At 33.5% G+C, this 15,947-nt stretch overlaps 1 protein-coding gene across 1 annotated transcript in view; it reads left to right on the top strand.

The window, feature by feature from the left end:
• LOC150084741 (uncharacterized) overlaps positions 1–15,947 on the top strand; it is a gene marked incomplete at its 5' end in the record, with an annotated part of 120,705 nt that overhangs the window by 69,600 nt on the left and 35,158 nt on the right. The window contains one exon of the mRNA XM_090376343.1: positions 5,659–5,981. Within this exon, the coding sequence (XP_090232469.1) occupies positions 5,659–5,981 (323 nt within the window). The remainder of the gene's footprint in view (positions 1–5,658; positions 5,982–15,947) is intronic.

The raw sequence follows: 15,947 nt of genomic DNA, 5'->3' as shown, positions 1-15,947 counted from the left end.
TGCTCTGGTAATAGTGAGTAGTATTGTCCTTTGTATTGATTCTAATTTATTCCTATTTCTTACTATGGCCGAGTGGGTGAACCACGCACCGGCTCCATAGGTGATAACAGGTAGGAACATTGCACGGTATATGATTTCCAGTGCCGTTCTTTTGAGCCCCCAGTCTGCTCGACTGATCCTGGCAATTATACCTGCATAATTTCTCACTTTCTTCGCCAAGTAGATCAAATGGGGGTAAAAAGTTAATTTTGAATCAAAGACCACTTCAAGGTATTTTAGTTCTGTTACCATTTTTATAGTGGTTGTGTTAATTTTGATTTGTGGACGTTTTCTTATGTCCAAATTGCCTTTTAAAAGTATTTGTTTGGTTTTTTCAGCCGATATTTTGAGCATGTGCATTTGTACCCACTCCTGCAGCTGCAAGAGGGCGGCATTTGATCTATGCTCTACAACCACTTGCGTGTTGTAGAAGTACCGTGTTAGCATTAGCATTAGTAGAGGCATTTGATGCAAGAAAGCAAGCTTATGCAGCATCAGCCAAAAAAAAGAAAAAAAAAAAAAACTTCCACTTCACCCCTCTGTTCGTTCAAAATACCTGTCCAGCTGAGCCTTAAACTTATTTAGGCTATCAACTTCCACGACAAGGGATGGAAGTCTGTTATACAGGGTTGCTTGTAAAAGCAAAAACAAAAAAAAATGTTTAACAAGCTATAAACAGAAATAAGTGTTGTGTTAATAGCCCACAGTTCAGTCAGTGTTCCAACAGAATCGAGCACTTTATTTCATGTGCCTTTACTTTAGCACCATTCGTATGTTGACTGCATAAGAATGACTGCCTATATGCATTGTACAGTGCTTCAGTTACTGTTGAATGCTCATCAGATGCACATGGTTTGAATAGTATTTTTCAAATTAATTAATTTCATAATAAAATACAATTTATACTTTAACAAAAGGTTAAAATTACTTTTGTGATTAAAAAAAATTTTAGTCATTAATAGATGCAACCACACTTGTGTTTCAATTTGTGATACATTGGCAGAAGGTTAAAATGTTTCACCTCATATAAGTAGGCAAAGCAACATTAGGTATGCTGTGTTCATGTCGGATTTCTTGTAATAAAGTTTTATCTCTAATAAAACATAAATCTTTAATTAAATCCTTAATAAGCTGTTCTTATTTTCCTTTGATTTGTGGTTAGTGTTTATTTGCTACTTTGAATAAATAATGATAGAAATGATTTGTTTTTCTAAACCAACTTCTATATCCTATCAAGTGCCCGTGTTTTACCCTACTTCAGTTTATCTTTAGGCTCCATCAACTACACTTGCTTTAGTCTTGCTATAAGGGAAAGAAGCATCAAGGAAGAAAAATTTATTTGCACAACATTCTAAAATTGCTATTTTAGTTCAGATTTCTAGCTTGAGAGAAGTACATTTTTATTGTTTCTATGAAGACATTTGAACCTTGTTAATAAATTTATAGAGTATCTACTTGTATTGGCTTACATTGTAGCTTGTAGTATCAAGAGCCAATACTGACCCCACAGTAAAGACCCTTGCCAAGCTTCAGGCTCATCCTTCCTCTTTAACTGGAATTTCTTTTTCCCGTCTTTTGATGCCACTGATTGTAGCATGCACACAAACTTGATAGATGCTAGTCGAGATTCTCTCTCTCTCATAATTCAGCAAGCACTTGAGGAATTGTTTTGGATAATAGCTGTATAAACAAGTCCAATATAATGTAATTGTTATTGGTGACTTCAGTTTTCCTTGTTCTAGTAGTCAATTTAATGGAATTACAGTGTACTTCAGTTGATGTCCCCCACCTACTGCATGGTATTTGTTTAAATGTTTGTTTAGATAGAATTTTCTTCACTTGCTATATGTTTGAGATGTATTCTATAACTGAATTAATTTTAATCTGATTATTGTCCTCTTATTTCTAAATTGTGAATGTCTTCTGCAGTTTTATCAGCCTTTTCAAGTAAAATATCCACCAATCTCTCATACTACTTTTTCATTGAAATTTAATATTGAAATATCAGGAGTTGATGTTATTTTTATTTATTTTATATATATGTCCTGCATTTGATATGTGTATTGTTCCCCTCTACTGGGTGAAGGCCTCCAGCTCTGGTTAAATCCTATTGTAAGTCTGTTTTCTAAACCATAGTTATTCCTTGCCTTTTCTAATTTTTTCTCAATGTAAACTAGGTGTCCCTCTTCTACATGTCAGGTTTTGGGTTTAAACTGGAAAGTAGTTTTATTGGTAAAAAAAATGTCTTCTTTGAATGATTATTTAAATTGTAAAGAAGTTAAGACTACCATCAAGACTATCAGTGGAGCAGTAGGGGTGGGCAAACTGTGCCTAATGTATCCTTAACAATCACTGGTTTTTGTCTTATTTGGATATTTTAGTTTCTCTTTTAAATTGTGCCATATCTCATTATTACATTCCAGAAATATGGATAGTGTATCAGTCGGTACATATCATTTGTTCTGTATTGCTAGATGAGAAATTATTTCTTCAACTTTTGACTGCACATATTTTTCTAACTAATCCATATGCAATTTACTGCCTTCCATTACAGATCTACTGAACAATGTTTAAGTCAATTTTTAAGATTCACATGGCTTGCAGGTGGGTGTAGCCTTACTATTTTTATGGACTTGTCATGAGCTTTGATTCAGGTCGGATAGCCTCTTTTCTTAATTTAGAATTTTCTTTGATAGGAGGTTTTTAATTTTTTTGTAGTTAGTCTTATTGAGCAGGTTTTTATTGTTTTCTGATAAAGGAATAAAAAGGCTAAAAACCTTAATGATTTTGGCTTTTTTTTTTATGCTCTCCCCCTCCCCCCTTTAAGTTTAAATTCTAATATATCTATTAGAATTGCATTGGTGGAAATTTTAATGTGTGTGTGATAATCTTTTTAGTTGTATTCTTTGTCATTTATTATTTTATTATTATTTATTACAAAGTGTATTTGTAATAAATCTATTTTGTTGTTCAAAATGCAGTTTGTGCCTGCCCATAGAAAATCTTTTAGTGTTTTGGTTTTTCCTCTGATTTCACCTGCCCCATTATGTGCATTGGAAGTGGTTTTTTTTTTTTATTTTTGATAATAGGACTGCAGTTTCTAAAGGTCTCATTTGCTCTTATTTTTCAGTGTCACAATTTTTACGTTTACATTTAAACTGTTTCCCAAAAGTATCAAGTGTTACACAGAGTGCAACTATACCTCTGTTCATGTGAGCAGCATAGTTTTTTGTTGTTCTTTTTTAGTCATTCCCACTTCATGGTCAGTGTTCAGAAATTTCTATAAGAATTTTGTAAATATGCCAATTTTTTTGGATTTTAATAGTGCTTCCTGAACTAAATACGTTTTCTCAACGGCTACAGAATTTTTACTTTAAAATTGATTATTAACAATTAGTATCTCGTGCTTTCTGAAAAAATCTAATTTTTAGAGATAAATTTTTCTCCAAATATTAATTTTTAGTGGGTGATTTTGCTTTTTAGATTAAAGGCAAGAGAAAAAGAGACTTCTAGCCCTTTAAAGTTCATTTAGCTACTATTTCAGATATCAGATGGACTAGTACAGGATCTTTCATAAAGGATGCAATTGTATTATAGGAATTTTAACAAATCATACAAAAGGGAAATAAATTATACATACTTTTACCATTACAATGGAAAGAAATTACACAACCTTTACAACAAGTGTTGGAAATGGTTTCCACTCGCCTGGATGCAGGTTCATATCCTTTTCAAGACATTTGCAGCCACATTACGTAATGTTTGCAATCTTTTTTTAATGTTAGCCTTCAATTCATCAAGAGTATGAGGATTGTTGTGAAACACTTCACCTTTTAATTGTCCCCAAAGAAAAAAAATCTGGAGGTGTTAAGATCTGGAGATCTTGGGGGACACAAGTTTTTTGAGTTCAAGCGATGTCCAAAAAATTCCTGTAACATGGCCATTGTTTCATTTGCTGTATGGCAGGTCGCACCATCTTGTTGAAACCAATATTCTCGTTCATTCACCTCCAACAATGCAATAAACTGTTGGATTGTGTCATGATAAACTTCTCCATCCACAATTTTGTCAAAAAATATAGACCCTATAACACGACAGTGCGAGATGGCACACCAAACTCCAATTTTCAGGGTATGTAATGATCGTTCATTATGCGCATGTGGGTTTTCCCTGCTCCATATTCGGCTGTTCTGACTATTCTTTAACCATCCAAGTGTAACCAAGTCTCATCATTAAAATAAACATGATCCAACACCTCAGTTCCATTTTCATCAACAAAAGAATGAAACCAACGACAATACCATACACGTTTTTCATGGTCAGATCCTTTCAGTTCCTGAACGACACCAATACAGTAAACATGCAATTTTAATTTCTTTGTAGCCCTGAAAACAGTAGTTGGTGACAGTCTGGTTTGAGAAGATAACTTCCTAAGCGTTTTTTTGGTGAGTGGGTTAAATGCTCATTCAGAACGTTCGCAGTTAACAGTGATGGCCGGTCTGGGCTCTTTTTGTCCTCCATGCTCCCAGTCTCACTAAATTTCACAATTATATGCAATATTGTTGACTTGTTGGGGACAAATGACTGAGGAAATTTCATCTGAAACTCGTCTTGCACACATTTCTAAGATTTATATGTGAAGTAAGACTCCACAATAAACACATGCCTATTCTTGGAAAACGACATGGCCGACACAACACAATGGACTGGATGTCTGACCGAGACTAATGCATGTCACGGTCATTCAACTGCTTAGCTCGGGTAACCTTGGGTGCAGTGCTGCCACCTACACTTCAAACTTGACATAACATTTGCCTGCCTGCCTGTAAGTTCTACCTTCTTCATTTTAGGGTTGCATCCTTTATGAAACACCCTGTAATAACTGCAGCATTTTATCCCCAATTTATTTTTCAGTTTTGAATCCATGATAATTTAGAACAATTCTTCAAGCCAGAGAAATTTCTGTATCTATATACTGTAAGTGCTTAGAGTACTTGCAGTACTTACATCAATTACGGTATGTTGCTGTAGAATTTTGGATCTTTAAAATGGTGCTCCTCAAAGCTCACCTTCCTTACACTATGTTATGGCTAACTCTTAAGTCCACTCATATGTCATTTGTGGACCTAGCAAGCATGTAGAACCACCAAGATCTGTTTTGGATATTTGGAAGTACTTCGGCAAAAATAGTGTTGCTGTACTTTGTATGTGTATGTATATATATTTACAGTGCCTACCCCAAATAGTATAAAATTATCCCAGAATACAAAAACATTCCTTCTTTTAAAGTGTGTATAGTGACATGTATAATTTCCCATTGCATCATATGATGTGGATTTATTACTTAATATTATTATTATTAATTTAGAAGGTACATTCCACCTGGAGGGATGGTCTGTACTAAAAGGTTTCCAGTTTTACCTCTCTAAAATTTGGCAAGTATGGGCATGCATTATTTCTGCTTCACCCATCAAAAATATAAATTCATGTTGCTAATTGTACTGTAGATTTAGAATTTTTCATATGATTAAGATTGTAAACAATAAAAAATGCTTATCAACATTTAATTCTGAATAAATTTTCATGAAGGTCTAAATTAGTATACAATGCATTTTTTAGGCGAGTTACTATCTGTATGTCTTTCTGAAAAAAGCAGCACATCTAATACATCTGATTTAGTACATTCCCAAGAAACAACAGAAGATGAATACCTGTTTGCACCAATAACAAAACAGACTCGAGTGAGACATGTTAACAGAGTCATTGTTCCTGAAGAGTTGGAGTCTGATAGTGAAGAAGAAAATATACCTTCTTTAAACACAGTTCATTCTTCAGAAGAAAGCTACGAAAAGGAAGATGCAAGTCGAACACAAGGGGAGTTGCTAACCTCTGTAAGAAGAAATTTTGGTGTTGACGAGGAAACCTCACCAGAGTGGGAAAGGGTAAATATGTAATCTAGTAGAAATCAAATTTTTTATTGTTTATTAGGTAGTGTAGTCAAACCTCCTAAATTTGGCAGCCTCAGGTCCTGATCCTTGCAAAGTCTTGGAATTTTTAAAATTTTGATGATTATGTTATAGTTATTATAAAAAAAACAAGCACACACATACACTGCATTTCTGTACTGCAATTTATGTATAGTACTGTAGAAATATAGTGTTTTTTCAAAAGAAAGGAGGCATTCATTAAATAAAATTAAAAGCATTCATTAAACAGCAAAATAAAATTATTTTTCCTAAAATATGCTATACTGTGTGTTAAATATTTTGGAAGGAGAAATAATTGCCACAATTGTTGCTCGTGTTTAATGCACAGTGAGGTAACTAGGATTTTTGACCCTTATGACCAAATATCAGAAACATGCCTTTGCTTTTTTATTGCTATGACAAAACTTTTCACTTAATCCGACATCAGGCTTCTTTAGCAATATTACCTTTTTCACAATAGCTAATAACGTGTATATACCTTGATACCCAATTCACAAAGGAGGATCAAAGGCTGACACAAGTAATTATAGACCTGTGAGTTTAACTTCTGTTCCAGGTAAGTTAATGGAGGCACTGGTTAAAGAAGCACTGCAGGATAATCTAGACAAGAATTCAGTTATAGCTCAGACGCAGCATGGTTTTGTTAAGGGGAAGTCTTGCCTGACCAATTTGATTGGATACTATGATGCAGTCACAAAAGAACTGGATGCAGGGAATAGCTTTGATATTATATACTTGGATCTTAGAAAGGCTTTTGATACTGTTGGACATGGAAGACTGCTGTACAAATTGGAGTAGTGTGGCATTGGAGGCAAATTGCTGCTATGGATAAAGGGATGGTTGAGTGGTAGAAGATAGAGAGTGGTAATCAATGGACACTGCTCTTCGTGGACTAATGTTATTAGTGGAGTCTCCCAGAGTTCAGTGGTGGGTCCATTGTTGTTTTCTGTATTTATTAATGATATTGATGATGGTATATCAAGCTTAATGTCCAAGTTTGCAGATGATACAAAGGTTGGCAGGGTTGTCAAGGACACTACTGACACTATGCTGCTGCAACAGGATCTGGAAAGGTTGAGCAGATGGGCTGAGAGGTGGCAAATGAAGTTTAACATTGACAAATGTAAAGTACTACACATGGGAAACAGCAACCCCAGAGCAACGTATCAACTCTGTGGTACTACACTGACAGTGGTAGAGAATGAAAGGGACTTGGGGGTGGTTGTGCAGGCAGATATGAAGTTCTCTGAGCAGTGCAGACGGGCTGCAAGAGTAGCTCATGGAGTATTGTCAATGATATACAGGAATTTTTCCAGCAGGGATAAGGAGGTGATTATTCCCTTGTATAAGGAAATGGTCAGGCCACACCTGGAGTACTGTATACAGGTCTGGAGGCCTCATTTCAAGAAGGATGTAGAGCTGCTGGAACGAGTACAGAGAAGGGCAACAAGATTAGTGAATGGAACAAAGGGGTGCTCTTACGAAGAAAGGCTTAAGTTTTGCAAATTACAGTGTCTGGAGACTAGGCACCAGCGAGGTGATCTGATAGAGGTGTATAAAGCCTTGAATGGTTTAAGCATGCTCAATGCTGATGAGATTCTTCCTCTAGCTCAGAAAAATCACCTGAGAGGGCATAAATTCAAATTGAGGAAAGACAGATGTAGGATAGACGTGCGGAAATTTGACTTTAGCCAGCGGGTGGTTGGTTGGTGGAACAGACTTCCATCCCTTGTAGTGGAGGTTGATAGCCTAAATAAGTTTAAGGCTCAGCTGGACAGGTATTTTGAATGAACAGAGGGGTGAAGTGGAAGTGGGTTTTTTTTTTTTTTTTTTTTTTGGCTGATGCTGCATAAGCTTGCTTTCTTGCATCAAATGCCTCTACTAATGCTAATGCTAATATTGTTTACAAACATCAGTCTAAAAGCTCTAAAAATATTTACTAAACGTAAACATACAGTGAATTGTTACCTTAGTCTTTCATGTACAAATTGCAAAATTCAGAAACTGAGTAATTCATCACATCTAATACATGTAATATAAATGAGTTGCTAATCTTGTTTGCAAGTAATAATTACATATTTTCATTCTGACAAATTTTTCAATGTTGTTGGAGCTTAAAACTTTTGTGGCTCTGAGATGATATATCCACCTCGGAGCCACAAAAGGTTTACAGTTGTTCAAATGTTTTACTGATATGGTGCACAATAAGTTCTGACCATCTCCTTTGGTTAATAGCTAATCCATGACAGTGCATAATGATTTTTCCGCTTGTCACTCATTTGATAGGTCTGGGTTCAAATCTTTGGTATGGGAGGAATTCTTAAGCCACAGTTGGGCCGAGATATCTGATATCAATAGAGGGAGTACAGTTTTACTGCAAGGGCTTTTTAATATTCACAATGTGCAAATTTGCCAGTGAGCATTCTTCTGTAGGCATAATGCACTGGCATAATAAACAGGTAAATATGGCATAAGATGATTGTGTACCTTAAAACCAAAAACAACAGAGAACCAAATCTGACAGTTCTTGGTTGGTTTGCTGGATTCATTCATTTTCCCAAACATAGTCGAAAAATGAGTGGTGTCACATAATGGATTGACTGATTTAGGAGGTTTGATTGTAGTCATTTACTGATATATATATATATATATATATATGTATATATATTATTCTTTTGTAATATGATAATTCATGTTGTATTTTATTTTTAATATGCTTTTATAGTAGTTTTACTTAATTTATTTCTATCTCTAGCTTTTTCTGTTGTCCCAGTAGCTGTTTTAGCAATGCATGGGTACGAACAGAGTACATATTGTTATTCTTTTTGTATTATCATTCTATTGTGGTTTATTCCGTCTTTGTTCATTTTCTTAATTACAGGTATTTTCTACACATAGGTATTATAGTTAATACATTACTGGTCTTTAAGCTAGCCTAATCTCGGTTATCTTAATTTCCCATGGCCTATACATTCAGGATTTTTCAACTTGTTACGTATTGCTAAAAAAGTCATATCAATTATTGATGAAAAACTGTAGCAATACTATTTTAAAACAATATGATATAATATTAAACATATTTGTACGTTTTTGTATTACATCTTTATACATTTTTGTATTACATCACATGGACGTCAATCCCCTACTTCATCGGGGGCTTTGAGCGGATTGACGGTCCATTCGATGTAATGCATTTCTTACTTACCCGTTTCTGTTTGCATCTATCACAGCTTTGCTATTTTATCCAATTACTAAATTCTAAGTTTCTATTTTTAATTTTTTGGTCCCATGTTTATCTTAATTGTTATTAGTTAAATCAGTATTATTTATTATAAATTTATTATGAACCAAATTAATTCCCCATAATTTCTACAGCAACTGTGATAGAATACACAAAGCCCAACGGGTAAGTTTATTTAATATATTGCAATAACATTACTTACTTGATGTGTTTCAATAGAGGTCGTAGAGTCGAAGAGTCGAAAAAGGGAAGATTCCCGCCCTTAACTTGTTTTAAGAATGGCTATTTTTATTGCGCAGTCGCATTGACGTTTCAATGTGTTACTTCCATTAGGTTTCACGTTTCACTTCCATTAGGTTGCGTGCCGATGGTGTATTGGCCGAAGTCCCCGATCTTCAGGCCAATGTCTATAATGGTGGTTTTGTAGTTGGATTTCGATGAATTTACTTAGTTGTGTATTTACATAATTTTTACATTTATTTTTATTTTTACATTTATTTTATGCCTTACCTCGGACAGTGCCGGTACCGCTTTTCCAAGGCGTAACAGCACTTGATTGTCCAGAGGCAAAGCTATGTACATATATACAGCCTCTTACAATGGGTGTGGGGAGGGGGGGGTGAATTTTGGCAATAGGTCGTAGTGCAGTCAGGCGACGAGCCTCGCCTGAGTGCAATAAACCTAATAAATAAGGGGATACTCTTCTGAGCAAATACTATTATATTTTTAGCTGGCTTTTGATAAATGCATGTGGGTCTATATTGGGATGGTGTTTTCTACTATTTGCGTATATGGCAGTTTTTATGTGATATCTACTGTATTGTTTGGGAATTTTGTATAATGAGTTATAATGAGTTTTTTAATAGCTATAATTACGTTATTTATATTGTTGCATATTTGTAATAGTCTGTTTGTCTGATTTCTTATGGTATTACCATGTACATGCTTTGCTATGTTACTTTCCCATTGTGTGAGTTTTATTGTTTCGAAATTAAAATGGTCTCTTTTATCATAGTGATTTGTATATATTTTGTCTGGGTGGATGGCAATTTCGCTGTCTAAGTAGACAGCTTTTTGGTTGTTGTCCGGATTTGTACATTCAATTTTCAGGTCTGCTGGGTAATTGTTCTTTGCTACATTTATAAAGTTGTCATGGTTGAACACAATTACGTCATCTATATATCTATAGAATTTTATATCATCCGTAATGTTACTTTCATAATAGTGCAGATAGAGGTTAGCCATGGCGCAAGAACTGCTGGATCCCATAGCTATACCCCTGCATTGTATATACGCTTTGCCTCCCATTAGAATGTAGTTCCCTTTTACACTGATTTTAGTAAGGTCATTCCAATATTGTTTTTTGCATTGTAGTATGCTGTGATATTTTTGGTAATATATCTGTAGTACTTCCATTAGGTTGTCGTGTGCTATGCTTGTAAAGAGGTTTTTGAAGTCGTACGTGTTTATACTTTTAATATTATTGTTTTGTTTTTTATTAACATCCAAATATTCTTTGTTGTTGTTGATAATTCTGGTGTTTTTAATTTCTTTGGTGATGTTTTTTAATTTGTCTTCCATGATCTTACTGGTATACTTGATATAGCTGTTTTTGCCTGAGGTAATGAATCTTTTTCCCGTAGGAATCTTGTGATATTTTGGAATCCAATATATGTAGGGGTATTGTATCTTGTCTATTTTAATTTTAAGCTTTTTATGCATAGCCAATACTTTTTTGCTGATGCTGTTTGGATTGGAGTCTATGTACTTGTATGTTTCATTGTCATTCAATTCCTCTTTGATGGCTTCTATGTAGAATCTTTTGCAAATGATACTGAAATTATTGTTTGCTTTGTCGGTTCTAGTGATAACAAATTTGTTTTGTATTTCTTTGATTTTATTGTAGATATTTTTTAAATTTAATTGATTGTTATTTATATGATGTTTTTTTATGTTTTCCTTGAAACGGTCTAGTATGTTTTCAGTATTGGCATTTATCCAACATTGGAATGATTCTATGGGTTCATTGTTTTTGTATGCAATTTTGAATGCAAATTGTAACAGATCTGTGTATATTGATTTTTTAATGTTTTCCAATCTAATTGGGGTGTTGGGTCTGAATTTTGTACCCTTTTTCATTGTTTCTCTTAGTGTTTTGTCTTCGATGATATTGAGGTCTCCTGTTACTATATGATTGTAATGTGTATTGATGAATTTTTTATATCTGCAGTGACCTTCGTATGAACCTTCACAGATCACAAATAAACAGATTTGATGAAAACGCTGCAATAGACGCTCAAAACAGGACAGACAAATACAATAACGAAATCGAATACAGACACTTCAAAAAGCATGACTTCGCCAAAGTATCCATTGCCATTCTAACCATCATCGATAACAACACACAAAGAGGAATCATGGAAGATATGTTCATTCTTTCATATAAATCCCTATATCCCTATGGATTAAACAATCGATTCAATGGAAGGAACTTCGCATTCACCAGCCCAGAAACATGTACTTACAACATCTTCCAGATCAGCAAAAACTGGCAATATAACGGGATTAAAAACGGAAAATTACAGGAATACAACAAAAACAACAGCAAAATACCAATAAATATAAATGATTTTGAAAAACTATTAACAAAATGGGACACAAACCCAATAAACATCAAAAATATACACAACATACTTTTCTCTATTAAAATAAGCAAACTTAAAGCACTTAACAAAATATACCAAAGGCAAAAGACACAGAATATACACCTCAACAATATACTTGAAGATATATTTAAATTCAGAATAGGCATAAATTTTAACAAACGCAATAAAAAAGAGTACTGCATAATTAAATACCAAAACCGTTTATACGACACAGTTAATATAAGTAATATCATAAATAATAACAAATGTTACCTACCCATCAAAAACACACAAATAAATATTAGATACAGATACACCAAGCCAATAGGACTAACCATATGCAATTACAAAAACACCATTAATAATATGAATGAAGGAGAACAACCTTGTCACTGCCAGGAAAGTAGATATAAAAAATTCATCAATACACATTACAATCATATAGTAACAGGAGACCTCAATATCATCGAAGACAAAACACTAAGAGAAACAATGAAAAAGGGTACAAAATTCAGACCCAACACCCCAATTAGATTGGAAAACATTAAAAAATCAATATACACAGATCTGTTACAATTTGCATTCAAAATCGCATACAAAAACAATGAACCCATAGAATCATTCCAATGTTGGATAAACGCCAATACTGAAAACATACTAGACCGTTTCAAGGAAAACATAAAAAAACATCATATAAATAACAATCAGTTAAATTTAAAAAATATCTACAATAAAATCAAAGAAATACAAAACAAATTTGTTATCACTAGAACCGACAAAGCAAACAATAATTTCAGTATCATTTGCAAAAGATTCTACATAGAAGCCATCAAAGAGGAATTGAATGACAATGAAACATACAAGTACATAGACTCCAATCCAAACAGCATCAGCAAAAAAGTATTGGCTATGCATAAAAAGCTTAAAATTAAAATAGACAAGATACAATACCCCTACATATATTGGATTCCAAAACATCACAAGATTCCTACGGGAAAAAGATTCATTACCTCAGGCAAAAACAGCTATATCAAGTATACCAGTAAGATCATGGAAGACAAATTAAAAAACATCACCAAAGAAATTAAAAACACCAGAATTATCAACAGCAACAAAGAATATTTGGATGTTATTAAAAAACAAAACAATAATATTAAAAGTATAAACACGTACGACTTCAAAAACCTCTTTACAAGCATAGCACACGACAACCTAATGGAAGTACTACAGATATATTACCAAAAATATCACAGCATACTACAATGCAAAAAACAATATTGGAATGACCTTACTAAAATCAGTGTAAAAGGGAACTACATTCTAATGGGAGGCAAAGCGTATATACAATGCAGGGGTATAGCTATGGGATCCAGCAGTTCTTGCGCCATGGCTAACCTCTATCTGCACTATTATGAAAGTAACATTACGGATGATATAAAATTCTATAGATATATAGATGACGTAATTGTGTTCAACCATGACAACTTTATAAATGTAGCAAAGAACAATTACCCAGCAGACCTGAAAATTGAATGTACAAATCCGGACAACAACCAAAAAGCTGTCTACTTAGACAGCGAAATTGCCATCCACCCAGACAAAATATATACAAATCACTATGATAAAAGAGACCATTTTAATTTCGAAACAATAAAACTCACACAATGGGAAAGTAACATAGCAAAGCATGTACATGGTAATACCATAAGAAATCAGACAAACAGACTATTACAAATATGCAACAATATAAATAACGTAATTATAGCTATTAAAAAACTCATTATAACTCATTATACAAAATTCCCAAACAATACAGTAGATATCACATAAAAACTGCCATATACGCAAATAGTAGAAAACACCATCCCAATATAGACCCACATGCATTTATCAAAAGCCAGCTAAAAATATAATAGTATTTGCTCAGAAGAGTATCCCCTTATTTATTAGGTTTATTGCACTCAGGCGAGGCTCGTCGCCTGACTGCACTACGACCTATTGCCAAAATTCACCCCCCCCCCTCCCCACACCCATTGTAAGAGGCTGTATATATGTATATAGCTTTGCCTCTGGACAATCAAGTGCTGTTACGCCTTGGAAAAGCGGTACCGGCACTGTCCGAGGTAAGGCATAAAATAAATGTAAAAATTATGTAAATACACAACTAAGTAAATTCATCGAAATCCAACTACAAAACCACCATTATAGACATTGGCCTGAAGATCGGGGACTTCGGCCAATACACCATCGGCACACAACCTAATGGAAGTGAAACGTGAAACCTAATGGAAGAAACACATTGAAACGTCAATGCGACTGCGCAATAAAAATAGCCATTCTTAAAACAAGTTAAGGGCGGGAATCTTCCCTTTTTCGACTCTTCGACTCTACGACCTCCATTGAAACACATCAAGTAAGTAATGTTATTGCAATATATTAAATAAACTTACCCGTTGGGCTTTGTGTATTCTATCACAGTTGCTGTAGAAATTATGGGGAATTAATTTGGTTCATAATAAATTTATAATAAATAATACTGATTTAACTAATAACAATTAAGATAAACATGGGACCAAAAAATTAAAAATAGAAACTTAGAATTTAGTAATTGGATAAAATAGCAAAGCTGTGATAGATGCAAACAGAAACGGGTAAGTAAGAAATGCATTACATTGAATGGACCGTCAATCCGCTCAAAGCCCCCGATGAAGTAGGGGATTGACGTCCATGTGATGTAATACAAAAATGTATAAAGATGTAATACAAAAACGTATAAATATGTTTAATATTATATCATATTGTTTTAAAATAGTATTGCTACAGTTTTTCATCAATAATTGATATGACTTTTTTAGCAATACGTAACAAGTTGAAAAATCCTGAATGTATAGGCCATGGGAAATTAAGATAACTGAGATTAGGCTAGCTTAAAGACCAGTAATGTATTAACTATAATACCTATGTGTAGAAAATACCTGTAATTAAGAAAATGAACAAAGACGGAATAAACCACAATAGAATGATAATACAAAAAGAATAACTATATATATATATATATATATATTTTTTTTTTTTTTTTTTTTTTTTTTGCTTATCACATGTAAAGGTATATTAAGAATTACAATTTAATCTTAATATCAAACGTCATGTAAAAAGAAAAGCAGTAAATTCCCACTTAATGATATGTGCTCTTGAAACATGCTGTGCACAAAACCATGTTGGGTGAATATAATTTTCCCATGAGAGATAATAGATATAGCTAAGAATAGATGCATGCAACATATAACCCTAACTATTTTTATTTATTTTTTATAAATGCTATTTGATATAATAGCACTAATATTGGATGAAGAATGCAAGTCACGTCAGAGAAATCTCCAAATCTTTAAATGAATCTGTCTTGGATTGTCTCCATGTATATAATAAATAAATATAGTTACAGTGTATCAAATACTTTCACTGAAGAACAATGGTATACATTTAAATGCTGTATAAATGGTATATTGTTACAGGCTGGCCTCGTTTAATGCAATTAATTCATCTCGTGAGCACAAAACAAAGCACGTTAATCAAATATAATAATCAATAGGAAAAATTATAATTGGTCCGTGACCTTCAGGAATGTCCATAAAAAAAATTTTAAAAATACCTTTTAAATAACTGTTTAACTGCATACCATATAAAAGATAATAAAAATAATTATAGAATTAAATGTTTATTGCATAAAATATATAATGAAGAAACTATTTGCTACAAAAATATACGAACACAGTCGTTTGAACAGTTTTGTCTTTCTTTTTTGTATCATACAATTTCTAATAACCAACAACAAGCTTCTCTAGGCCCTGGCAAAATAACAGGCTTCTTTTCTTTTGATGTTAGGATCAACATCCATTACCTTTTGTTTAAGGTTCTCTGTAATACGAAAGATTTCACCTAGTTTTTTTTACCGCTATCTCCTTTGCAGTAACATTTTCATCTGGCTCACAATATTTTTCTTCAGCTTCTTCGTACACATGCTGTTCCTCTATTTGA

This window comes from Mastigoproctus giganteus, chromosome 6 (genome assembly GCF_048544385.1).
Source record: "Mastigoproctus giganteus isolate SK-2022 chromosome 6, ASM4854438v1, whole genome shotgun sequence".
NCBI lineage: Eukaryota > Metazoa > Arthropoda > Arachnida > Uropygi > Thelyphonidae > Mastigoproctus > Mastigoproctus giganteus.
This window is presented reverse-complemented; position numbering and strand designations above follow the sequence as displayed.